The following is a 27,134-nucleotide window of genomic DNA, read 5'->3' as shown; positions in this document are numbered from 1 at the left end:
GGGCTCCTCTAAAAGGCTACGCCTTTCCACAGTTCAGTCTGATTTCAGCAGTCCTTTGTCCTGCGGATATTCCAGGACAAGGCGGATGTGGTCTTAGTGGCGCCAGTATGGCAGGCACAGCCTTGGTGGCCAGCCCTTCTAACGGAGAACCCTGAAATGATCCCCAACTCCAAGCACCTCCTAAGAGACCCTGCTCTCCCTCAACATGTACACCCGATGTACCCCAGGCTCCAACTAGCCGTTTATCACATATCAAGCAAAATCACCAAGCAGAAGGCTTTTCAAAGGACGTTACCAAAATGCTCCTGTCAGCCACTCGCCAATCCACACATAAAACCTACCAGTCATCCTGGGGAATATGGTGTCGCTGGTGTTGTAAACGAAAAGTTAATCCGATTTCAGAATCCCTGAGCGATGTCCTTCTCTTCCTGACTGATCGTTTCAATAATGGCGCTGCTTATCGGTCAGTTAATGTGGCTCGCTCTTCCATTTCATCTGCTCACCCTAAGATTGATGGTCATCCTGTCGGCCAACATCCCGTAGTCGTTCAACTCTTAAGGGGAATGCTTAATATGCGTTCCCCAAAGCCAAGATACACTCTTACATGGGATGTGCACCTGGTTACCACGTATTTGGCCCACCTCGGATCAGTCAAGCTACTGACCTTAAAAATCCTATCCATCAAATTGGCTATGCTGTTTGCCCTTTCCTGTCCTGAGCAAGTCTCTTCTTTTTCGAAACTCGACCTTCGATATTGCCGTGTAGCCCCAGAAGGAGTTTCCTTCACTCTGACGACGGCTAGAAAACGCGGCTCTCTCGATCAGCTGCCCCAAGCTTTTTTGGCATCCTACCCTCATAATAAGAGACTTTGCACCGTTGACACTCTGCGTCATTGTCTTAAGGCTACTCGAGAAGTACGCCCCGTATTTCGATCGTCCAAGCCAGATCCTTTATTAATTTCTTTTTTCAAGCCTCATAAACCGATCTCGTCACCCACTCAGCCGCTGGCTCCGCACAGGCTTGACAAATGCTGGTATCGATACAGAAGTGTTTAAGGTGCACTCAGTTCGAGGTGCATCTACAACTGCAGCCATGAACAGCAACGTCCCACTTGAGGACATTATGAAGAAGGCGGATTGGTTCCGCGTTACTACCTTTCAAAAGTTGTATTGCAAGCCCGTGTTTAAGTCCAATTATGGGCATGCTGTTTTAAAATAACTCTGTTTGTCTCACATCCAGTTATGTTAATTCTTCTATCAAAAATTGATGTTGCGGTTCTTTCGTTTTGTTTGATTTTTTCTATTCACGTTGTCATACCCGACCCCTGTTTAGCACACTACGATCCCAGGCGTTAAACTTTAGCTGATGCCTTCTCATATATTTTGAACGGAGTTTGTGTTATATAATCCCAGTTATACCAGGGCCGCGAAGCCCTGGTATAACGTTATATAAACAAACGAAGTTAGAAATATATGAGTCCCACTCCTTAAAAGGTATTCTCTGCTTTTTCATACAGCGTTAAAAGGATGCAGATGATCATGGGACCATGTGCTCATACAGGGGCACCATGGGATTACGCCATTTCTAATTTTTAATCTATCCCTGCTAGGGACAGGCTTTTGTAGCGTTAAAAAGTGGTTCGAAGCACAAAGAAGCGAAATTCTACCTGATGTCTTCTCATATATTTCTCACTTCGTTTGCTTATATATTTCAAGTATAAAGTCTTCATACCAGCCAAGCAGCCCATCAGGCCGGAGCTTATCCCGGTTTCCATGGCATGAAGCGACTAGGAGTATAACTACTCCCCCCTGGATGGGATGCCAATCCATCGTAGGGATACCCCAAGCATTTTGCCGGTACCCATTTATACACCTGGGTGGAGAGAGGCACCGTGGGAGTAAAGTGTCTTGCCCAAGAACACAACACAATGTTCCCGGCCAGGATCCGAACCCGGACCATCCGCTCCGGAGTCGAGCACACTAACCAAGAGGCCACCGCGCCTCTCACGACCTTGGTATAATTGGGATTAATTGCTTTACTCACCCTCGTGTTGCATCCACGACGATGTCGGAAACCGATTGGCCCGCATCTTTCACCAAAACCTTTGAATATTTTCCATTAAGGTTCGAAACTTCGATTGTCGAAGTGCCTGCATTTATCCAATAAACATTTCCCGCCACGACATCTAGGGCCAGGCCAGAAGGTGAAGAAACCCCAGAACGAATGACTGTTTGGTTCACTCCATAAACAGAACTACACTGAACTTCACCGCGATAAGTATCTGTCCAGTATATGTAATGATTGTATGGATCAAAGTCTATTCCGTTTGGATATGTTACGTTCTCTAACATCAGGTTTCCGGTGATGATGTCATCGCTAGTTAACGGAGAATACATGATTTGTTGGTAGTAAGAGTCAGCAACGAATACGACATCACCCAAAATACCTAGAGTAAAGTAATAACGAATTAGCCCAATTGCTCACTTCGTGGGATTTCTTGCTGACATCATTCATTGTTCAATCATATTGTTCCTTATCAGGAGAGCTTTTAGGTGTTACTATTTCGTTATATAAGTTGCTACAGTCGTGTCAGGTAGTATAACAAATTTGGAGACTTCTTACAATCGCCTGCCTTTTATGTGGCAACGAATGGTCTAGCTCTGTGTTAAACTTACTGTGACCCTTAACACTCGTGTACTGATGAAAACCTTACATGATGTCCCATCTTCGCCGATCTTCATTCCTATCTCGCACTTGCACGTTCGGCCACTGGGATTCAAGACACACACCTGAGAGCACCCTCCATTGTTGTAGCAGGCAGATTGTGCTGCAGAATAAGAAAGAAATAAAGGTAAATGTAACTCTAGTTACCAAAAAGGTGTGCCAACTGAAAACTTGGGACATCTGTACAAGTGGTGAACCGATACCTTTGTTTGAATCATGCCAGCACAGTGGGCATTTCACGAAAATTAAGATACGATGTCCGTTTCCGACATCAAGTTTTTACATCAAGTTCAATTTATAAATTTGTAAGATGAATGATGCTTATCGAGGATATTGGACACCAACTGCTTGTTGCAATGTGTGACCTCAAATTTCAATCAGCAGGTAGTTGAATTTGGTTTGCATTAATTTGGCGAACTATTTACTTCCAACTCTTTCGTCTGTTACCCGCACTTGTAACAATTAGATTCAGTAATAGTATTATGTAGTATGGTACGTAATGTGTAGCTTATGCGATATAACTACTGTTATCCAGGATCTCCTTCGATTGTAGTTGAATAAACTATACTTACTTAATTACTTACTTACTTACTTACTTACTTACTTACTTACTTACGTACTTACTTACTTACTTACTTACTTACTTACTTACTTACTTACTTACTTACTTACTTACTTACTTACTTACTTACTTACTTACTTACTTACTTGAAATATACAATCATTTCATTCATCGAGTAATTTACGGGAACACATGAGGCCAACAATTTGACCTACTCCCAACTGAGTGTCTTCATAGCTTGGTTAATTTTTTCAGTGTCTATGAAAGGCACTTGTTTAAATTGTCCAGATTCGTCGTCACTTTTTCTTTTCCGAGTAAAATGTGTAAATATACTAATACAACTGTCATAAAATTGAGTAAACTAACGTCCACCGATAATCGAAGTGGGAGCTGAAATCCGCAATTAGTTACCTGGTGCTTGAGACGCACTAGAGTTAAAGGCGTATATACCAGACGGATTCCAGAATCCATCAATCATCATTTCCGGCATACTCCCGCTAGTCGCCTTGGCCATGAATATAGTTCCTGAAAACTCCCCCTCACCCTTAGCGGTCCAGAATAGAGTATTGTTGTAAAATGCGAGGCCTCGAGGACCATGAAGGTTTCCAGAGAAGAGTGTGCGAACCTCCAGAGTATCCAGGTGAATGTATCGTATCAAATCATTTTCTTGATCAGAAAAGATCAGTCGGTTACCAGGTTTATCTAAAACCAAGTCAATGAATGTTTGTGCAGTTCTGGTGAAATTGGTGAGAGCCATTTTGTTTCCACCATCCATATCTGCTTTATATATTGTCACAATGGGACCAACTGAAGAAAAATACATCAACCTTGAAGGAACAGAAGAAATGAAGAATTCATGTCTATGAGCAGCAGTTTTGTTTGTTTGATTTTTTTTAGGTACAGAGACAGGATTCTTCTTCGTGTTATTCACAAATAACCATGATAAGTATATACTAAAACAGTGGATAGCATTGAAGGCGCGCTCTGATTGGCTACTCCAAATCGGAATATCCTTCGCTATTCACCTCCAAGCAACTCGAAGGGGATTTGCCCCCGAAAATATTGTGATCGTTGCAGGAATAAATGAGTTAAAATCACCCTTTCGTGAAAAATTATCTCACTGTTTTAGTATATACTAAAACAACTATTCGCCTCAGTGTCAATGGATATTTAACGAAGCGGCGAGGCAAACATCCACCACTAGCTACCTTCACTTCGGTGAATAGTTGTTCAGGACGGTGCCTACTATTGTTATTGCGCATACGTTCTGCGATTTTTCAGATACTCGGGTTTCCTATCGGTGATACTCACTAATACAGGGATATTTTTGCGCGGTTTAAAACTATGCCGAGAAAGTAGACGTTTGTAAGTATTCTTGGTATCCAAAAAAAAAATTGGAGGTAACCATGCATTCTTTAGAGATAATTAAGCTTCAATTTGAAAAAGAACGCCTTGCATTGTTTTGTATTTTAGAGCTTTTTACATCTTTGAAAAATGCGTGGTTACCCCAATTTCCTTTTTGGATTTCAATAACACTTGTTAAGACCTACCTTTCCTGCATAATCATAAATGGGGGCAAAAATACCTTTGAATTAGTAGGCACCCTCCTTTAATTAACTTTAACTTCTAGGACGCCTGGTATCTCAAATCAGCAAAAATCTGTCATCATCATCATATGTTTATTTAACCACGGTATTACATTCAATTACAAGAAAAATAGCCTTCCAGTGAGCCGGAAACACAGAAAAGCATCAATAAAAGGAGCAATTTACTGATCTTGTACAATTATGACAACATTACTACCCCAGACGAAAATGGTGAATACCTGTGAGGTTTACCAAACAGAGAACGAAAATGAAGAAAGGTGCTTTCCTTCTATAAAATACAGAGGGAGATTCCAGATTCTACAGTACCTGTTAGGCAAGCATTTTATTCTTACCCTGAAGAGCTATCCAAAGCTATTCCTTGAGGTGTATCTACTTCAGCTAGGGTTACTATATAGGGACTGTTAATTCCTTTAACTCTAATTTTATGTTGGCCCCCTTCAGCAAAATATATGTTCCTTCCTAGGCTGTCAATCTCAATTCCCATTGGTTTTCCAAGTCCTGATAACACTAGTTGAGGAAGGCTGTCGTTTAGGCCGGATCGTTGAATGTATCCATATTCGTCGGTCCAGTATATTTGTCTTTGTATTGGATCGTACGATACGCCGATTGGAGAGTACAAAAAGGTAACTGGTACAATCGATGGAACTAAATGCTTTTGCAAAGGCAACGACATCATGTAGCACACTCTGCGACCTTTTTCACATGCAAGCAAGAAGTCGTTGGAAGCATCTGAAAAAGAACGTTGTTACAACTGAGTAAATACCTTGATGACTATGGCAGTAAACGTATTGCTTTTTCTATAACTGTGGATCTGTGATTAAAGTTGTAAGCTCGGTTGATTTGAAAAAAAGCGATGCTGAACACAGGAACAGCTGTGATAATTAACATTCCAAGATGAGTTGTACTCACCTAGGTTTTCAGTCGTCAGATTCGAACAAATGACAGATGCATCTTCATCGTGGACACAGTTGTGGTCATTCCATCCATTATGTGGACAATTCACAATTGAGCTTTCATTGCCAAGACAATGCACGTCATCCAGCCATATATGTCCATTTCCAACACCAAACAAGCTGTTCCGTGGAGCAAGATGAGCTCTTCTATGACCAAGTTGACGACAAACGACTTGTGCGTCATTTAGATCCCAGTAATCATCGCACACAGTTCCCCAGTAGCCATCATGAAGTACCTCGACTCTTCCTTCTCCGGGTCTAAAGCCATCAGCTAACCTCACGATTTGATCTAAAACAAAATGCAACATGTGAACTGTTTTGCTCAATCGTGGTTTCAGGAAGGAAAGAAGAAGAAAAAAAGAAAACATATATATATATAGCATTTTAAATGGTGATTTCTAAGATAGTCAATGATGACCAGATTGGATTTCTTAAAGTCGTTTTATTGCAGAGAATATAAGATTAATCGAGGACACAATAAACAGTACTGCAGCCCAAAATATCCCATGTCTTCAAGACTCGCGGAATCAAGGAATTGTCGAATATTGGCATCATTATTATGTATTAAGATAGAATTGGAATTTCAAGTGTTTTGCTGCTGTTAGTTATGCACGGATTCATGTTATTTTGCTATGACGCTTTTTCACACGTTGATTGCCGTGATCTTTGTACAAAGACTTTTCAGGTTGACCATGCTATGCCAGCTATAAAGATCGATGCATATGCGTGTCTAATTTCAGTCACCTATTAGCTTAATACGCTCATGAATTACGCATGACTTTTTGAACATCAGTGAATAAGAAAATGGTGGTCAGTTTAAGGGCGATTGACATTAACTCCTGTAGTATTAGGACTAAAAATAGATGCCTTCTTCCACACAGAACAATAATTCTATTTTGTCGTGGCTAGATTTTTTATTGTCATGTCAAATGAAGAAAGTATTTCCAAATCATGTAACCAACTTCTCTATTTTCTTAAATACCATAAAAAGAAAACGCCTAAACTCCTTTGAACTGACACTCTGGTGGGGACGGAGGACGAAAACTATTTAAATAGCATTATGTTTGCAAGCACAGTGCATGGAATGTTGTTTTGTATGATGCCGTTCGATATGTGAACATTTTCTCAAGGACGTTTATATTAAAGTCAAATCAACGTAACTTATCTTTAGCGTGCATTTGTTCTTTCATGTCTTCTTTTTTAATTCAATATCCCAAAAGTTGTACTATTATATGTATCCCAACAAACGGAGCTCGCCTAAAGCAACGCCTTGCCAACAATACCAGTCTTTATATATGGAGCATGAAGCAACAATTTAAATGAAAAAAAAAAGGGTAGCCTGCGATGTGATGCGAATATGATCTAACAATTGACCGGGGAAAAGAAGATACTGAAGGAAAAAAGGTAAGATAGACTGACATTCATTGTTTCTTGTTTAGTGAATAAACAGAGGATAATGTACGGTGAGCAAATTAAGCTTGGCATGAGATGCAGAATGATTTTATACACAAGATTATTGTCACCTATCCGACTATATACTAGTTACTAGTACAAAGCTACTAGGCCTTACAATAGCGAGAGATCTAACATGGAACGACCATGTAACTGAGATAACTAAAAAGGCTAGTAAGAGACTCTATTTCCTAACTTAGTTAAAAAGAGCGGGAGTTCCGAAACAAGATCTAGCAATGTTCTATGTATCGTGCGTGAGATCCGTTATAGATTATGCAGCACCTGTCTTTTTCAACGGTCTCCCCCAGTACTTAAAGAACGAGCTGGTACGGCTGGAGAAAAGAGCAATATCAATAATAACCTCAGGAAAGTGCAACTCGGCAATAGAGGTGGGGGTAACACCCATTTTGGAGCATCATTACGTACTATGCAGCAAGCTTTTTGATAACATTGTCAGCGATCCAAACCATAAATTGAAAGCGCTCCTTCCACCAGACTATGGCAATTCACCCTATAACCTAGGACGACAGCGCCATTTCAATATGCCGAAGCTTTGTACGAACAGAACAAGAAACTTTTATATATGCGATGTCGAAACAGTCTAGGCTGTAGTTTTATCCCACATATAAACATACTTTATAAGTTAACATATTTTGAACATAAATATTTTATATGGAATTTTTAATATTGTCTTAATAATCAGTTTTTGACTTATTATCTAGGATTCATTTGTAATTTTTTAAGTATTGTGAAGTATTTGTAAATAATTGCGTAATTCAGCCTTTTGGCTGCGATGCAGTTTTAATAAACTATCTATCTATCTATCTATCTATCTATCTATCTATCTATCTATCTATCTATCTATCTATCTATCTATCTATCTATCTATCTATCTATCTATCTATCTATCTATCTATCTATATAGCCTCAGGTAATCTTACAATCAGACCCAAAACAAAGTTAACTTGCTATTAACGTGTCCCGCTAATTCGCAACTTGCCTAAAGTAAAAGATAAAGGAGCACTCAACGCAGCAAGTCAGCAACGTAGATAAAGTGAATCGCAAAATGATGTAAATCAACTTTAATTATCTCCAGATAAATTTGTTGTCGCTCAAACTTGTTAAGGACGAGAGCACAATCGTTCCCCTAGTTGATGGTAAATTGGCATCTCAAGCCATACGGCAGAGGCCCTGGAAAGCTTTAAGGGGCGTGGGTACAAGGCAAATACATGTACCCTGCTGTACGACACTTCAAATAGATCCAATGCACTAAAATAGGGAATTCATGATTCAAGGAAAACAAGGCATTCCAATAATATGTTCTGTGAGGATACAATATATGAACTTTATTTAAGTGTCAACTGTATTTAGTATCACCCAACTCGTTGACTAATGCAAATCCTGCATTTTGATTGGCTACGATGCTAGAGGACTATTATTAATAGTACTAGTCCTCGAGTAGCAAAAAGCGTGACGTTTTCTTTAGTTTTATTCCCAAATAAATATCTCTTTAACTTGCATTTGCTAACTTGTTGGGTTTTGTTTATTAGCGCCCGGATACTAATTGGGGACACTGTGCAGAAAGAAAATCAAATCGTGGGATGGTTTTGGGGCAGAGCGTAAAACCCGGAGTACCCACAGGAAAAAAATCCTCGGTGCTCTCGTCACTGCGCCATTCCTGCTCCTTCGAAGACAATATCGGCGCCCGGGACCTCGTGTAGTCGACGAACAGCAAAGACACCATATTGCATTGCATTGGTTCGATTGTTAAAGGACAATATTCTTCATGGCGTGAAAGGAAAAAAGAGCTTTAAAACTCCCGACTCTTGAAAATGTTGTAATACCGATATGAGCATGCCAAAAAAAATCTTTTACCTGAGCTTTGTGGAGTATACTTGCAGACCACTCCGACGTCTTCCGCATGATAGCAATTGTGACTTCCCCATCCGCCATGACGGCACTGAGCGATACTCGTTTCATCACCCACACAATGAACATTATCGAGCCATATTTGACTCGGAGTGGAGTAATCATCATACCAGGAACAACAATGAGTGCTCCATGCCCCTTCCGAAAAACCCAGCATGCGACATATCACGTTTGCCTCATCTATTCCCCAGTAGTCGTCGCAGATTGTTCCCCAGGTGCCATTAAGGTACAATTCTACTCGTCCTTGATTAGACGTTGGTCCATCCCTCAAACGAACTCTTAACTCTAAAACAAACCAAAAATTATGGCCTTATTTCAGAATCGAAGGTTTATTCGGGACAGTTTTAAATGCGAACAATATTTACGAAACGTGTGGTTGACAAAACTTCTCCGCCAAAAAAGAAATGCTCTTAGGGCAAAGAAAGTTAAACAATCAAACTGACACAACTGAATTTTGCCAAGAAGGTAAGTACGACTTACAATATCTTTTAGCGCGAACGCTTATCCAAAATATTAACATACGTAACTTACGTCTTTCTTCAACTTACCAGGATGGGGGCCAGGTGCTAAGGTTGGACCTATAAAGTAAAGCAAGAGGAATTTATCAAATCGTACGTGGTTCAGCGTTGTCTGGTACTCTTATCAACAACGATATTCGTCATCACAGTGGTCAAAATGTCCACAACAAATTTTGACCACTGTGACGACCAATATCGTCGATAAGAGTACAGACAACGCTGTGAACCACCTTCGATTTGTTTGTTACCACAATATTCAACGCCAAAGAAAGTTTTTATTTCAGAGCGTGACTAAAATCATGGACACGAAGAAAGAGCAAGCGTTGTGTATAACTTTCTCGCAATATGATTGGTTTATTTCCCAAAATGGGCGTTCCTGATTGGCTATTACATTGTGAGACAAATTGACGCGAGCATGACGCGTACAACGTTGTCTAGACTCCTATCGACAACTGCAAATTAGCCAATCAGATTACAAGATTACAAGCAATTATGGAAAAAGTTATTTGGAGAGTATTCTGTTTCTTCCCAATTCATTCGTTTTTTTAGTTTTCTATAAGAATAATAAAACTCCACAGAGCCATCCGCAATACATGAGATTATGAACTTTGTGAAAAGGGTGTCCTAGAATATGCAATCCATTTCGAATATTCTCTTTTCTTGATATTATACGGCATCGGGAAACAACAAGAAAAGCGTGAGTATAAGACTAAGGCAATATAGGTGGTCCGCGCACTACTACTTTCCAGGTACTACTTTTCAGGTATGACACTCTAACAAGTAAACAAAACTTAAAACTAAAAAAAACTAAAAAGTATTAAACAGAAAATTTATTTATTTAGAGTTTAAATAATTCTATAAGATAAGTGGATTTCCATTTTTGTCCCATTCTTATGTAACCTGTAATGTTGCTCATCGCATCCTGCAAAGAGTTTCAGTCAGAACTTCGCTGCGTAATATCTCAAGGACTTAAATTGATAAGTGGTCGAATTAACCTTAGGCCGGTCCAGTTTTAAGGTCACGCAGCTGACTGGCTGGTCCGACATTACTTAGCCTTAATAAATTAAAAGTATTTATGTAATCATCAAGACAACATGAATCAGCGGTCTAAAACTCCGCACCCCTTCAAAAAATCATACACTAAATGTTGTTACTTCGCAGGTGAGAATAGAATGCCCCTACTCCTTAAAGGGGCTAGGTCTCGCAATTTTAGGCAATTTCAGCAATGATCGAATGGTCATAGAATTAACTAAAATATCAAAATGACTGTTTAAAACTATAGAAGAACTCTAATAAAACACAGGGAAGCCAAGAAGGGACATGAATGGACAAAATTGGAGAAGATTAAAACGGATTTGAATTTGGGTAAATTTGAAAAACCGCGACCCACCTTTTTTCAAATTTATATCAATCTATATCAAAATGTCATTTACACAGCTGGAAAATCATTCTCAGTTGTTATGTGGCCGTGATTTTGCAAATGAAAGACTCTTGCTCTGTCAATTTGACGTTTAGAGCTCATAATTAACAAAATTAAACAAAATTACCTAAAATAGCGTGACCTAGCCCCTTTAATTTAAAACGTAATTATTACGCTTTAAATGCACAATTCGCCTTACTTTCTGTCGGTGGAGCAGAACCATTGAAGCAAATCACTCCCGCATCCTCGTAATGACTGCAATCATGGTTATTCCATCCACGATGCGTGCAGGCTGCGATGGTTTGTTCATCACCACGGCACTTGACATTGTCCAACCAGATCGGGGACGAATAGTTACCTTCCCCAAAATAAGCGTACCTGACGGCATAACTTGCCGCGGAATAATTAAGCATTCTGCATACAACTGTGGCCTCTCTGAATCCCCAATGATCATCACAGATTGTTCCCCATTGCTCCTGATAATAAACCTCGACGCGACCTTCATGAAGGTAGCTGGAACCTCTAAGACGTATCTTAAGTTCTACGTGAAACAAAAAAAACCCCGTTCATTTATAAGTTGCAAACATGGGGGGTAGTGGGAGGGGGTAAATTGAACAAGGGCTCACCTCTTCGTTATCTTCTCTTTTAAGTAAATGAATAAGTATTCCATTCCAGGAAAAAAAATGAATAAAGAAGATTGGTAGATGACACATCTCGCTAAGGCAGACGGCTAATTGCTTGCAGGACTTAAGTTTCTTAATTTAAAAATACATATTATTCTCGAACATATACTTCTTAAGCATTTTAGCCATGATATTATTGCTTAACTTTTATAAAATATTTCAGTTGTCTGTAAATAAGTCAGTATATGCTGTTGGAAAGCTTATTTTCTTACCTTTAAAATGATGTATTTTTTCCCCTAACTTTAAATATTTTTTGAGAAAAATAACATTTATTGGCGATAGCTGATTTCGCGCGGTTCTCTTGCGAATAGCAAAGTAGGAAAAAGAGTTAAACACAATGAATGACATTTCAAATGGAGCTGTTGGACATTTCAAATGGAGCTGCTTGCTTCGTAGTCATTGACCCTTTGTCAGTGTCATACAGCAGCGATCTAAATTGCAAATCGTAGCATCACTCTGACAACAACAAGGGATAAAAATCAAGACCAAAATGAAAACTGGAAAACGACGCTTTCATACTGTGAGATGCTGGAAATGGATGTAGTCTTACTAGTTATCATGTATGTGCAAATATATGCTTTCTGTCAGCGCCATCTTAACACAAAAACATTTTAATAATTTCAGTGCTTTTAAAATTTGCTTTCCCCTTTCTCCTAACCAATTCAATGTCTGGGTGCCAGTGGTTGAAAATTGTTAGTGATCGGTGGCGAAATCAAAACCTGTGGCCAAAACAAAATGAACTAAAGTGCCTGACCTGTTTTCGCGAGAAAAATCACGGATCGACCTATTATTTTCTGTTTCAACCCTAGTTCAAGGTTTCATTCGCATTGCGCTTTGGTATGTGAAAACTAGACCGTTTGATGTTCCTCAAATTAAGCAAAACTCTAGCTATCAAAACAACCGTTAAACTGGTGCAAATACCTACCTGGCACTGGTGGAGGAGGTGGAGCTGACGGGCCATCTTGGGATAAAATAAAGAAATTAGTACAGAAACGAGGGACACATTATTGTAAACTCAATGGATTCAAGCACTACTCTCATCATAACTTTTTTTTAAATCTGGGAACCTTGTACCTTTTCGTTAGCCACAGCTACATTGCGCACTAACCAGAGAAAAAAGCATTTTCTTGCTAGCACGTCATTAAGCTTTTGAAAGTAATAACAAAGTCTCGTTAGATTACCGCCTTAGGATTTTAGCATACATGATAAAGTTGCCACACTATCAAGAGAAATTGAAAAGAATTTTATTACCTTCACAGGTCATGTTGTCTTCTGCCCTCAGCTGTAAACCATTTGGGCATGCGCACTTGTATCCTCCGGGCTCCAATAAGCACAGATGACTGCAGCCACCGTTGTTTGCACCACGGCATGGAGGACTGTGCATCTGTGACGCTACAAAAAATGGAAATAGTGTTAGCCTCATGCATATGAGGCAGTAAAATAGAGCAGGAGCTACAATTAACCATGTGAATGAGACTCATTCGAACCAATATTGACATCAGGACATTGACGCTTCGAAAATAAGAACAACATTTATTTCTACAAGTATAAATAAAAGAGAAACAGAGCCAATGTGATGGTGTTAAAAAACTAAAAAAAATTCTTAATTAAATCTAATCCAACAACATAAGATTATCTAAAACATGTCACTTTTTTAAAATCAGCCCTCACATCATTGCTTAAAACGACAAAACCAAAAAAAAATTGGTCCAACGGCGGGCTAAGGCGAGGCACATTTTCTGTCGAAGGTCAAAATTAGAAGTGCTTTTAAAAAACAATAATAAGTTCTGGAGGAAGAGAGAGTACATATAAGACGAGATGCTTCTGTGAAGCATGCACTGGGTTGCCTGTGGTACGTGCTACAGAAAATCAGAAGGCAGTGAATCGTGTGGTATTGAAATACAGCATTCCAGTCTCTGAAGAATAACAAATAAAAGAGAAGCGAGAAACATTGGCTTCTGGGCTGACATGTTGATAATTTTCAAGTTCCCTCACAACTTCTTTTCACCACAAGTGTGCCCTCTGAGCATCTGACAGCTTTGTAGTACTAAACTTCACTGTCAAGCCCTGTTTCGCGGGGTTAGTGTTAGGATGGGAGACCAAAACAATAAACCCCTCATAAAAAAAAGAAACATCTGACCGAAAATATTATTAACGCTAACAAATGCGAACTCAGCAAGGTACAGATTCTGTTAGCTTGCTTTTATGCAAAACAAATATTGATAAAAAAGCAAATAACTATTGATACACAGTTTTCAGAAAGAGCAGAAGGACGTTTCCCGGAGAATAAAATATTTACGACATGAAAACAACATTAATTTTGAACCGTGAATATAGAATATAAAAAGTTACGATCAGCGACAAACATTTTGGGAGATTTTTGCTACGTTCAAGTAAATTGCAAAATCGAAAGTGACATGGCCGGAATTCAGCGGGCGCCGTGATTAAGTTACCGCGGCATGTTTACTCGCCAAACAGTGAAGCATCTGTGTCAAATGATGGCAAGATACCGGGTTTTTGTAAGTTTCTTTTTCTGTCAAGTGTTATAAAGTTTGACAATGAAATGAGCGAAGTCAAAACAAAGATCACAATCGCCCAACTCTTGTTTATGCAAAGTCAAAATTTACTCTCCAAGACGCGTACGACGTTATTTATCACCAGGTAAATCCATCATTTTGGAAATAGCAGCTACTTTATTATTCATCTGCGTCACAAGTTTTCACTGATTTTGGGGCTCATTTTGTTGAAACTCAAAGCACGCTTCCAACAGGCCTGTGAACCCTTCCTGCTTACAGAGAAATACTAAAAAACTTCTCCCATATCACATTTCAACCTTAAGCTCGAAAATTCAATACACAACATGATATTATAATTCACAAAGGCACAAAATACCACAGAATCCTTTTCCAGCGAACATTTTATTGAAACAAACAACATATTTGCTCTTAGAGGCGAAAACCTCTTCCTATTTCATTGCGTGCGTGAAGACAAGAAACTCAATTGTGTCAAATTACCATGTACTTCAGGTAAATACTGCTCACTTTGATTTCGTCTCGACGGGCGATAGATTGTTGTCGAAGTCCAGTACTCGTCGCTTTTGAGATTCATGCCTAGTTTATCCAACTGACTTTCCATTCTTGAGCTCCATAAGGGTATATTTTGTTTAAGGATCCACTAAAACGCCATTCGCGTTGCATGACTTTCGACGCCATTGCAGGCTAAGTTAATGATTCTACTGTGTCCACCAGAGAAATCTACGCAGTTCCACTACCCTCTCGATCCTAAGAAAATACGCGCAGACGGCTCTATACACAAAGACACCACTTACCAGGGGAGTGATAGGCAAGACTTTTACCGACACGGAAAAAAAAAAAAATAAATAAAAAATAAAAAAAGAAAAAAAAGAAAACAAACAAACTAAACGCAGACCTCGACTGGGTTTGCCAATAGGCAACCCAGTAAAAAGGAGGTCATACGTTACAGAAGGTAAAATAGCTTTCAAGGTAAACATGAAGTCTAGCCTAAACCTGTAAAAGGTGAAAGGATTTGAGAAGGCTTACTGAGCGTCTCTGAAAAACTCTTAGCCACTTCGGTAACATGAAAATTCCATTTAGTTAAGTTCACTGTTAATTTAGATGTCATGAGGTAAATCTGTTCTGATGGTGGAGCCAATATCAATTCAATTTACCCTCTGGATTAAGATTCAGGTCTACAAAGTATCGCTCTCCTCGCCTATGTTTTCCTTGTTTACATCTAGTACATCAAGGCATCCGGAGAAATCCTTGATTAGTGCTACGTCATAGCCTTGTTTGCATAACACAAAAGCAAAGATGGCGGATTTCAATTTAAAATTGTTGGGTATTTATACACATTAAGCCTAAATGAGTAGTCAAGTATGATAATACAGGTAAAACACTTTCGATACACAGAAACGTTTTCTAGGCCGTACTTTCCCGTTACGAAATAGTTAAAAATATACATGACAAAATTACAGAGCTAGTTCCGGTTCGAAAGGGACGTATATTTCAAGTTCAGGATCAGCTTTCACGCCACCAAAACAAAGATTTCATTAGTTCTTACCAAACCCTATCGCTTATCAGCCAATCAAAACCGAGAAATTGCACTGAATGAACTATGTTTGCACTGTGTTAACTAAAAAAAATTGCACTGCTTTCAGCCAATCAGAATCCAGAAATTTTGTTATGCATGTTATTTGGTAAAAAACGGTAATGAAATTACCAACTGGTTGTCTTGACTCATCTGAGACTACAACGCCTGTTAAAAAAACATCCGAGAGATGGCCAAAGTTCTGCATCAGCAGTGGACGTGTTCTGTTAAACCACTGAATACTTTGGCTGTTCCAGTCAACCCAATAAAGATTGTCACCATATAAGGCAAGATCAGCAGGGAAAATGTTTTCACTGATGTAGTGTATACTGTCAACATTTTGGCCATCAAGGTCTGCTGATTCGATGTAGTTATCATATGCATCCATCCAATAAATGCGTTCGACTTCATAGTCAATGACCACGCTCATGGGGAAGAACACATAGAACCAGCTGTAGCCCAAGGGAATGATATTTACTCGATTATTGCCAGTTAAATGGGCTCGCTCTATTTTTGGATCTGTTAGGCCCCAGTCTGTCCAGAACATGTACCTTGAATGACAAATAAATTCAAGATTAAACCAATAAAAATGTATGGAAAAAACGGAGATTAAAGGCAATTTTAAAGTTTACCTGTAGAGATCAATAATATGTTTGGCAAAACGGAAGTTTTACAAAACATTGCATTTATCACCGCTCTTCCTGGTAAATGAAACAAGTTATCACAGCTCTTCCTGGTAAATGAAACAAGTTTAAACAAAAGTTACCTACCCTGACTTAGGATCTACAGCAATTCCTCGTGGGTTGTAAACATTCGTTGTAAACAAGGTTTTCCTATAGCTTCCGTCCATCCTTGCCACTTCAATTCTCTCGAACAGGTAATCAGTCCAGTACAGCAATTCACTTTCCCATTCACAGGCCAGTCCATCCACCTCTCCCAGGTCATCTCGAATAAGTACCTTTATAGAGAAAAAAGGAAGGGTGGATTCTTAATTTTCAAAGAGAAAAAAAAGTAGCTTGTTGACTCTGAGTAGAAGTTGTGAATCGTCTGTCTGTTACGCAATCCAAACTCGCAATCCTCGCGAAATTTTCCAAATACATTCGGAAATTTCATAACATCCATAACAATGAGGACCGCAGAATTCAATATATGGGATAATAAAACCCGCGTTTGTTGCTGGGTTCCTCTGATCTTCCATTCACAGAATAGGTGATCTCCACGAGAGAAGATAGTTGACAAGAACTTCTTTACTCAATTAACGTAATTAAAATACAGAAGCTGAGAACACTGTTCATTACCCTGGTTTCGCCAGTAACAAGATCCATACTACTGATGGTAAATTGGGCGTAGTCGCTCCAAAATATCATGCCCTTTTCATGGTCGATGTCTATTGCTCCAGTATCTGTAAAACCCGTCTTCACAGTTTTAACGTTGACGTGGTGGAAGCTGTAGTTGTATGTCTTCAGGTCAATACAGTTGATACTGTGCTGGTCAATGAAGTACAAGCTGGGGTCCTCCGGACAGCCAAAGGCACCTACAGGTAAAAGTTTATTCGTTCATTTTGAATTAACATGGCTGCTTCTCTGGTTCTTGGCATGTTAATCTGTTGACGGAATCACTTCTGTCCAGGTTTGACCCTAATTAGATGCACGCCCACTTTTGACATCCAACACAAAGTGTCCCTTTAAGTCTAAGCATTTGCTACCTATTTTCAACAATAAGGTAAGGGTAAAGGTTAGCGTTATTTTTAGCTTTGGGTAAATGCAGCAGTTAATCTTCACTTAAAGAGCAGCATTTGGGGGACACTTTTTGACATAAATTGTCTGTATTCTGAGACACAAGTGATGTTGAAGTAAGGCGAGGGGACACTTCGTGACACTTATTGAAATCTGCGTGCATCTAATTAGGGTCAAACCTGGACATACACGGAATACTTGGATTTGCAAAGAAGCGTCCTTTTTGAGGGACCACGTTTCAGAAAATGCACAAATTGTTTATTCATTAATTTCTTTGAATATATAAAGACAGGTAGCGAGTTGGCAGTGAAAAATACGAAAACACAACAATGAGGGCCAGAAATATTTAACTTTTTCGAAGAGGTACTGGAAATATTAATTACAGGAAATTTTATTTTTCTCAAGTTCCCATGTTCCCTGTTCCCAGAAATTCTGCATGTCTCAAGTACCCTTGATCCTCAAACATATCCTGAAGGTTAACCCACATTTCTTTCATTCTTAAAGGTCTTGCCATTCAAGCTCGTTACCAGTTCATCCGTAAAGAGACTACTTACTTGTAACGTTGATACTCTCCATACAATTTCCAGTGTTCTCGTCGGGGCAGGCGCACTTGTAGCCTCCTGGTTTCATAAGACAAAGGTGGCTGCAAGTCTCAACACATGAGTGAGGATCTAAAATGCGAAAAAGTAATAAAAATAATAAGAAATAAGATACAAATATTTGAAATCAGTTTGTGTTGGTTTTGCTCGCTTGGATATTCAGCCATACCGACCCACAGAAAGGTGGGGAGGAAATCTTCAGGAGATGTGATATAAGGAAAATCTTGTTTATAATTAATAAGAAAAAGATGATCAGGATTTCTCTACAGTTTTCTGGTTATTCGGAACACCACGATAGAGGTAGATCAAAATAATGGAACGTAGTTGAGAATTCAACGGATATAGGGGAACCAGTCTCTCATATTCGTGTCAATGTAGCCCTAAAAGTGCCACTGTTGACATACCTCGCATCGGGAAGCATGGTTGGCGCAGCGGTGAGAGCACTCGCTTTTCACCATAGCGGCCTGAAGTCTGTTCCCGAAGTCAATGTTATATATGGGTTGAGTTTGTTCGTGCTCTTCTCTGCTCCCAGAGTTTTTCTCCGGGTACTTCGGTTTTCCCCTCGCACTGAAAACTATCAGTTAATCTGATACAATTTAATGTCATGTGACTAGATTTAATTTATATTTTCCCCCAATCAATAGAGCATTTGCGCTCAGCAAAATACTATTGAGAGATCATGATGATAAATATTATTCATTACTTTTATGAATGTTAATAATAATAATAATTATAATAATATTATTATTATTATCATTATTATTATGATTATTATTATTATTATTATTATTAATTTTAACTTATACCTTGTATATCATTCGGATCGTAAATGTTAACTCCCCCTGGTGTAAACTGCCGAGGAATAAGTTCAACTGTTCCATGGTCTCCAGTCCTGTTGGCTCGTATAACATTTCCAAGCAGCGCGTCTGTCCAGTAGAAATGATTAGCATCGAGTGCCAGTCCTGTCGGTTCAAAGAGGTAGTGGCTGAATTCGATGTGATAAGCTATTTCACTGTACGGATAACTCAGGTCGATGTACTGCAAACTTGGATCATCTTTTCTAACCCAGTACAAATAATTTTCATCAACATCAACCGCTAAAGCACTTGGACCTTCAGTTGACGAGGAAGGGAATTCCATCAGAACAATTTCGTTAGTTCCATCTAGCTCAGCTCTTTTGATCATCGGAGGATCACCCCATTCCGAGAAGTACATGTATCTAAAAAAGATTACAATACTTAAATCACCAAATACTACCTTGAATAAAATGAACTAAAATACAGCGAGCCATTCGTATCGTAACCATAATAGTGCATAGCTTTTCAACTTCAACGAAACTGGCATTTTCTTGGAGTATTCGTAAGCAAATATGAAGGTCAAATCGGGTATGGGAAGAGTCTCCATAAACTGTGCTGTTATGTTTTTTTTTTTAAGACAAGGCAAGGTGGTTCTACTGTAAGGCTAGTCAGGCAGTGCAAGGTTCGTCATTCCGAATCTAAAGTACAAACAGCTCATATTTATCTAGAAGGTCGAGAAATGGTCAGTTACACATTGAGGCTGCACTAATGATTTTCCCGACTGGCTTATTTGAAACAAAATACTTTAACGCTCTAACTTCTATCTAAACTGACATTCCAGTATTTTGGGTGAAAATTTCATCGGGCACTAGTGTGAAGCGTTTAGCCTTTCACGTTAGATGACGCATGGACAACTTCTTTGTTTCATGACTGTCGGCCCTCAGTGTGATCAAAGTTGCCGATAAGTAGTATTTGTGATGTATTTTAAAGACAAGAGCATCAAATTCTGAACATCAACCTTACTCCGAGACTTAAGCAGAAAAAATATATACCCGCGGCTAGGATCAATCGCTAGGCCAATCGGCTCGTGGGTGTTGCTCTGTATTAGGACCTTTCTGTTTGAACCGTCCAGTTTTGCTACTTCCACTGTTTTTCTGGTCTTGTCTGTGAAATAGACATTTCGCCCCAAGCTGTCCACAGCCAGTCCTAATGAATAAATTACGTTGTCAAGAATTATTTCTTCTTCCGTTCCATCAAGGTTAGCTCGAGCGATGTGTTTGAACCTCAAATCTGTCCAATAAATTTTTTCGTCCCATGCGCTTGATGACACTGCGGTTGGGCAAGATGCATGCTCAAGAGCTACTGAGCTAGCAAACACAAGCACGTCATCTGCTATCAGAGGAGATTTGTAAATCTCGCTAAAGTAGCACTCAGTATGCAGAACTAGACGACGATAGGAACCTGAAAGCATAAAAGAAAATAAATGCGTTGTAAAATGTTTGACGCCGAGGCTCGAAGTGTCGTACAGAAGTGTCTGAAGCTATTCGTGCAAACAAACCCTAACCTTTAATCTATTAGTCAACATCTGGTTTATGTAATTGTCATCTGAGCGATTCTCTCTCATAACCGACAGGGTCAACTGAGATGGCGAAACCGTAAATTGAGCACTGCAGAGCCTACGTTTCAAGCGTTAGTCCTTCGGTCAAATCGTCAGGTTTTTAAGCTTCTTTGGATGGCCAGGTTTGCATTATCAACTCAGGGATCACAGTTTGTTTATACAGTAACCGCATTAGCTGTATCAGAAAATGGCTCAATTTCCTTTAATAAGCCCATTTTCCAAAAAAATCTTATTTCAGTAAAATCGGTTCTTACGAAATGTATTATGGCTTCACTCTCATGTAATATGATTTATTCCAACACTTATGGGCGAAGTAGGTTTAGATTTCACTGAGAATTCCCTTGCAATTGGAAGAAGGGCTGGTGCCATGGTGAGGAAACTGTCCTCTACAAATGTGCTCCTATGCATTACAGCGCTTGACACTATCGTGCAGGTTCATGACTTTCACCACTTACACCACCATTTCTTTTTTCTTCTTCTCACTATAGTACACTATGGACCTGTTTTCTTTTTCAACTAGGCTTCAAGATTCAAGTTATAACTTTAATGAGAATTGTCATGGAAAACATGACATGAGAATGATTCATTATAAAGTATTTCGTTTCTTACATGTGGTTTCGTTGTTCAGTTCCATGTCGGCGGGGCAAGCACAGTGAGGTCCGGAAGGAGCATTCAGACAGAGATGACTGCAGGTTTGAGGACATTCGCGAGTATCTGCAAGACAACACATTTGTCGCCAAGGTAAACTTTTATACATTATGAACCGTCTTCAAATTTGTTTATCTCTGGATTCCAAAGCAGTTGTTCACATTACACAACCGCATCCATTTGGAGAACGTATTTTCGTTCTAAAATAGTTGACGACAACGTACACGACAAAGACATGACATATTACCTGAGGGTCCAGTGGCGTCCCGATCATACGCATCTATTCCCCAGACAGCTCCTATCATGTCTATTACTTGGGAAACGTTGTCGGGATCCCCAAGTACAGCGCTGTAGATACCACTGTCCCAAGTGCCAGCCCCTCCGATATCAGTCAAGTACAATTTACTTCCGAGTGTGGTAAGGTCTATCGGGTAATTGAGCTCACTTGTAATGAAAGGTACACTGCCATTGGCTGCTATTTCGATGTAATAGACTTCGCTGGCAGTGAGCTCGCTGTAATACAAACGAATCTGACCAGAGGCTAAATGTTCGAGGGTCAATCCACTGATGTACGAAGAAGAAGTCAACTCCAATATGACAGTCTGATTTTTGCCATCCATGTCAGCTCTCTCTATCCGTGGTGGATATCCGTTGCTGGCCCAATAAATGTGTCTGCAGAAAAATACGATGGCAAACCAATCTTTATCAGAAGTTCCTCTTTTACATTTACTTATTAGGTTCTGCTAATTAGGGTTTCTCTTTAAATACATCACTTTCGCTCGTCGTATCAATGTCAAACAGAACCTATATCCTTTGTCAGAGGCTAGCATTTTTGACGGGCATACAAAAGAGTTTGATAAGACGATTGAGACCACGGCTGAATCTGGAATGATCTTTATAATCTGTGAAATCGTGTTTTTATACTGACTCGGAATACCAGTGGTAAGGTCGGGTGGTTCAAGCGGGGATCGACTGTGACTTTGGCTGTGTCAAAGCGCCAACTGATGCCTCTTAATGTTAATTTCATTTTATCGGAAAAAGTCCGACTTTTTCAGTGACAACGCTTTAGTATCCGTTTCTAACCGGTTTACACAGTTTTCAACGCCATTTCGAGTACTACAAAAACGAAACTAACTATTTATGTAAAACTTCAAGAACCTTCGAGTTAGGGGTAAGAGAGGGAGAAGGGTCGAACTCCTTGAGACTTCTTCTACAGATATCAATGGAGAAGTAAATGAACATTTGCATTAAATTTGCTTGAGGAAATTGGTTAAAGAGTGTAAACAAATAGTCTTTTAGTGGGTCTTGATATTGCTGTAATGGCCCTGTTTTTTCCTATTCGTCAGACAAGGCAGATGGCGCATACCCATTAATCAGATCCAGTGCAATGCCCTCCAGCGTTGACCTGCTGATTAACATTGTGCGGTGAAGGCCATTCAAGGCAGCAACATCGATTCTGTCTCTGCCATAGTCCACGAAGTAGACGTTACGATAGATGTAGTCAATCTCTATCCAATTTGCATAGTAAACTCCATTGATAATCATCTCTTCAGAGCTTCCGTTCAGAAAGGACCTTCGTATTACACCAGGGAAGAGTTCTGCGTAGTAGATACGTCCATCAATAGGATCAAAAGCGACAGGGCTAACACCACAGATTTCATCAATTGGAAGAGGAGCTGCTCTTAGAGGAAACGCGTCCAAGTCAACTTGGAACAATATGTGTCTGGTGAAGTCTCCAAAAACAAGACCCCTCTTTGCATCTGATAAAATAATAACAAATCACAAGTTAAAGGTTCGTTTTTGAGGTCAGAGGTTAAGATGAGACAAGAACGTTCTGATGAGAATAAGACGTAAATTACTCGCCAAAAAAAACTCCCTAAAGGCCACGTACATTAATTGGTCGTAATGCCTGCAGATTTTATTCAATGTTTATTTTCCTTTTCTTTGTAAAACGTGCTCTGGTAAGACTGGATCAATTAGGCTTTTTCTACTTCCCCTTTTATTAAAGAAAATTAACCGAAAAAATGCACAACTCTCAGATAATAAATCAATTCTGAGTATTGTTACTTGAATGACGAAACCAATTTGAGAATTATCCCACTATTCTACGCTTCACCAAAAACTACGGCTTTTTCGATTAATTAAACACCAACTAAAAGGAAAATCAACAATGATTCGCTTGCGTCTCACCGATAACGTCCTTTTTCTTTACTTCTTATTATCTTATTTAACCTATTTTCACTAGCTACAAAAAAAACAACATAGCATCATGGTAGTATGAGCGGATGTCAACCATCTTTAATCAATTCTCAGTGGAGTTGCTCTCAAACTACCCAGTTTCACCTTTCAATAAAGATAATGTCTAAGGTAGTTTCAAAGATGAAGCCGAATTACTTAATTTTATCCATACCGTAAGATGGCAGTGCACTGTCGTTTGATTGGCAGATGACGCCTGCATCATCATCATGGGAACAGTCATGCACTCCCAATCCGTCATGAGGGCAATCTGTAATATTTGATTCATCTCCTACACAATCTAAGCCGTCAAACCAAATCTTCCCGGAACCTGGTCCGTAAGCACCATACTTGGGCGCAGCAAGAACGCCACTGAAGTTTAACATGCGACAAATTACAGCAGCATCTTTTAGGTCCCATCCATCTTGGCAAATTGTACCCCATGCTGCCACATCTTCTCCTGCTTCTTGTCTCACATAGAAGAGCTCCACTCTACCTTCATTAGGGTTCGGTCCATCAGCAAGACGAATGGTGGTACCTCAAATGAAACAAAAAAAGGAAAAAAACAGATACATCGTTATCTCTCCTACTAACTGTAAAATAAAGTTGCCTTTTACAGAAGAACCTTTGAGTGAGTAAAATGACTGCACTGTAGGCTGTTGACGTATAAATGTATTTTCGTTTTCCTTATTGTTTAAGATTGTGTTCTTAGGAAATACAACAGTAAACCTTGAAAAAAAAACCTAAGAATTTTCTTTAGAAAAGGTTAAATTATAAGTTAAATCTTAATTTAAAGAAGAAAGTTTTTAGTTATCGCCAAAAATTGCAGCAGCTGAGGGTAAACACCAAATTTTTGGGAAACTGTGGGTTGTGAATTCCATCCGTAGCTTTCGTTCCAAGCACGACCTGGTCCATCCGTTCCGCGTTAAATAAAGACGTTATGACCCTCTGCAAAGAGAAATATTTCAATAAATAAATGACAATAATTATACCTGGATACTCAACAGGCTTGGGTATGCAGGACACCCCTACATCGTTGAAGTGGGTACACACGTCATCATGGCCTCCCCATCCACCATGTGGACATTCTGCCAGTGAGTTTTCATTTCCAGAGCATTGAACATTATCCAGCAATATCTCTTTGCTAGACTCGTAGCCATAATATCCACAGCATTCAGTCGACCAGGCACCATCAAAACCCAGCATTCTACAAACTACATGTGCGTCCAGAATATCCCAATCATTGTCGCAGATTGTGCCCCATGTTCCGTTGTAGAAGACTTCTACCCTACCGTTGTTTTCTGATGCTCCTGCCCTGAGTCTTACGCTGATATCTGTGAGTCGATTAAAACATAGTTAATCTAGGGACTGGTTATGAAACCCTGGGAATTTCTAAAGCAGGAACAATACAGTTGCAATTAGATGTTGAACCGACCGTGACCCTGCACAATCTTTTGTTTTTGGTTCGCAAGTTAATCTCGAATAAATTACCCAAAGCTTTTGATTGGTTATCCTGCCGAAAACGGCGTGTTTTTGTCGGGTTTTATGCAGGGTCAAGGCCAAAAAACGAACCAAAACATGAAACAAAGAAACTTGTCGAGTTTCATAACAAGCCTACATCTATTAACTATAATTAAAAGGATTTGAGGAGTGTTCATTTGATAAAGCGACATATAGTCAAACAAAGTGCTTTCCCAATCGCGACTAATCTATTGGATAAAAACGCTATCTAGGGTTTAAAGAAGTATGAGCAATAGGGGTAGTCACTACGAGATAGGAAGTTTTGTGCATGTTGCAAAATAGGTGAAATGCAAGTAAAATTTATTGCATGTTTTTAAGTTAAATATGTTGAGTACCATTTTCATCTTTTAACTGATTTCAATCTCGGTTGCGAAACAGGAAACTAATAGTGTAGACATGGTATAATTAATTACTGACAGCAACCTTGAAGGCTTTTAAAGAGATCTTTCTAGGCGTTCTCCGATTACATTGTGGATCACAAGACTAGTTTGAAATCTAAGGATCTAAGAGTTAGGTTGATTGATTTTGAATCGCTACTGTAATGAATCTAAGCGAGAATGATGGCCATAACATTACAGGATATAATTTATTATGAACTTACAAGTGACCATGTAGCTCCCAGGTGACCCGTTCGTTTGGATGGCAGAGCAGGGTTGCACAATAGCAAAGTCATGAGTTCGAATCCTCGTTCAAACCTGGATTTCTTTCAGACTAACTTTGAAGTTGCTCTCAACTGTGATTATCGTTTTCACTTAACGCTATTGCTATTCGTTGCTACATAGTCTTTGAAAAAAATTACACGTGCACGACAAAAATCATGTTATTACTTATTCACAACATATACGAACAAATTCGAGACGGTTATAATAAGCCGAAGCAACGCACATGCATCACGCAATCACCCAAATATTGTGCCATAAATTACGCTGTCCTGGACTCGCATTTGATTGGCTATCTCTGACTTTGCTTGCTCATTGACCAATCCAAATGCTTGTTTTATTACATGTTTTTATACTGAAGTACCTCTTTTGTGCACTGTGTTACCTAAAAAGCTGCATTTCCCTTAGCCAATCAGAATCGAGAATTTTTTTCACGTATATTATTAACAAAGAAATAAAGCAGAGTATCTTCTTTTTTAACATTTCTACTGACATGGAACGTTTATTGAATTTTGAGTCATGGTTAGCACGAGAGCAAACCGTCCAGTCAGGTAGCAGAACAGTGAGAAGACTGTATCAGCAAAAGAAAGCGCGAGACTTGCATGTATGTAGAGAGCAGAGACTTAATGTATGTAGACCATTTCGGAATGAGATCTATCGATAAGATTCTTCTTGTAACAATTCCTATATCCTTTCAAAAGAAGTGATTAGCACTGACTTACTTGTTGGAGGTCCAACAGTTGGGGTTGCAGCTGAAAGACGAAAGGAAAAAAAGTATATTATTGCGTATAGTTAACAAAGCGATAAGACAAAGAGAAAAAGCTATCAGTAACTATTATAGTAAAAAAATAAATTTAAGAGCAGAAAGTGGCAAGTTACGTGAGGACCATTGTAATAGCTCTGGCTTACTTGCTCAAGATATTATGCCCTCTACAGTTTTGGAAGAAAGGAAAGTGAAACAAATTTCTTAACAATCTAACACGTAACCTTCTCGCGAGAAGATAGGAACATAATTTCACAGGATCTGCATTCCAAAATCAGGCAATTCTGTTTTCTTTTTAGGTAAATTTATTATATCATAGACGTTTGTACTCGTTCCTTCTTTCATTCCAGAAGGTCTTAGAGGAGATAGTGGTCCTTTGGCTATAAATCTTGGATTACAGTCGGATTTTTCCGGGATTACCAACTGGATATGTCTTGGGAAGTCTTGTATTCAAATTCGCCATGATTTGTAAATAGCCATCTGGTAGCCTCCTATGAGTTGGGTTCTCATGGATGATTTCTGATGTGTGACTCTATATCTGCACCTAAACGCTGTACATCATCTGTCAACATAAATAGCTTTTTAACCCCATTTACTCAAACA

The 27,134-nt window shown here is 39.2% G+C and overlaps 1 protein-coding gene across 1 annotated transcript in view; it reads right to left on the bottom strand.

Moving 5' to 3' along the window:
- LOC138020639 (low-density lipoprotein receptor-related protein 1-like) overlaps positions 1-27,134 on the bottom strand; it is a 108,823-nt gene that overhangs the window by 71,258 nt on the left and 10,431 nt on the right. Inside the window, exons 8-29 of the mRNA XM_068867581.1 lie at positions 26,491-26,520; positions 24,581-24,922; positions 23,764-24,126; positions 22,720-23,113; positions 21,601-22,025; positions 21,315-21,419; positions 20,140-20,548; positions 19,097-19,509; positions 18,246-18,362; positions 17,254-17,489; positions 16,726-16,913; positions 16,088-16,506; positions 13,100-13,240; positions 12,774-12,809; positions 11,365-11,706; positions 9,776-9,805; positions 9,174-9,512; positions 5,803-6,135; positions 5,226-5,622; positions 3,698-4,113; positions 2,714-2,827; positions 2,044-2,446 (exon numbers count right to left, since the gene is read on the bottom strand). Coding sequence (XP_068723682.1) covers positions 2,044-2,446; positions 2,714-2,827; positions 3,698-4,113; positions 5,226-5,622; positions 5,803-6,135; positions 9,174-9,512; positions 9,776-9,805; positions 11,365-11,706; positions 12,774-12,809; positions 13,100-13,240; positions 16,088-16,506; positions 16,726-16,913; positions 17,254-17,489; positions 18,246-18,362; positions 19,097-19,509; positions 20,140-20,548; positions 21,315-21,419; positions 21,601-22,025; positions 22,720-23,113; positions 23,764-24,126; positions 24,581-24,922; positions 26,491-26,520 — 5,992 coding nt within the window. The remainder of the gene's footprint in view (positions 1-2,043; positions 2,447-2,713; positions 2,828-3,697; positions 4,114-5,225; positions 5,623-5,802; positions 6,136-9,173; positions 9,513-9,775; positions 9,806-11,364; positions 11,707-12,773; positions 12,810-13,099; positions 13,241-16,087; positions 16,507-16,725; positions 16,914-17,253; positions 17,490-18,245; positions 18,363-19,096; positions 19,510-20,139; positions 20,549-21,314; positions 21,420-21,600; positions 22,026-22,719; positions 23,114-23,763; positions 24,127-24,580; positions 24,923-26,490; positions 26,521-27,134) is intronic.

Source organism: Montipora capricornis, chromosome 2, assembly GCF_036669925.1.
Source record: "Montipora capricornis isolate CH-2021 chromosome 2, ASM3666992v2, whole genome shotgun sequence".
NCBI lineage: Eukaryota > Metazoa > Cnidaria > Anthozoa > Scleractinia > Acroporidae > Montipora > Montipora capricornis.
The sequence above is the reverse complement of the archived record's forward strand: the minus strand, read 5'-3'. Positions and strand labels throughout refer to the sequence as shown.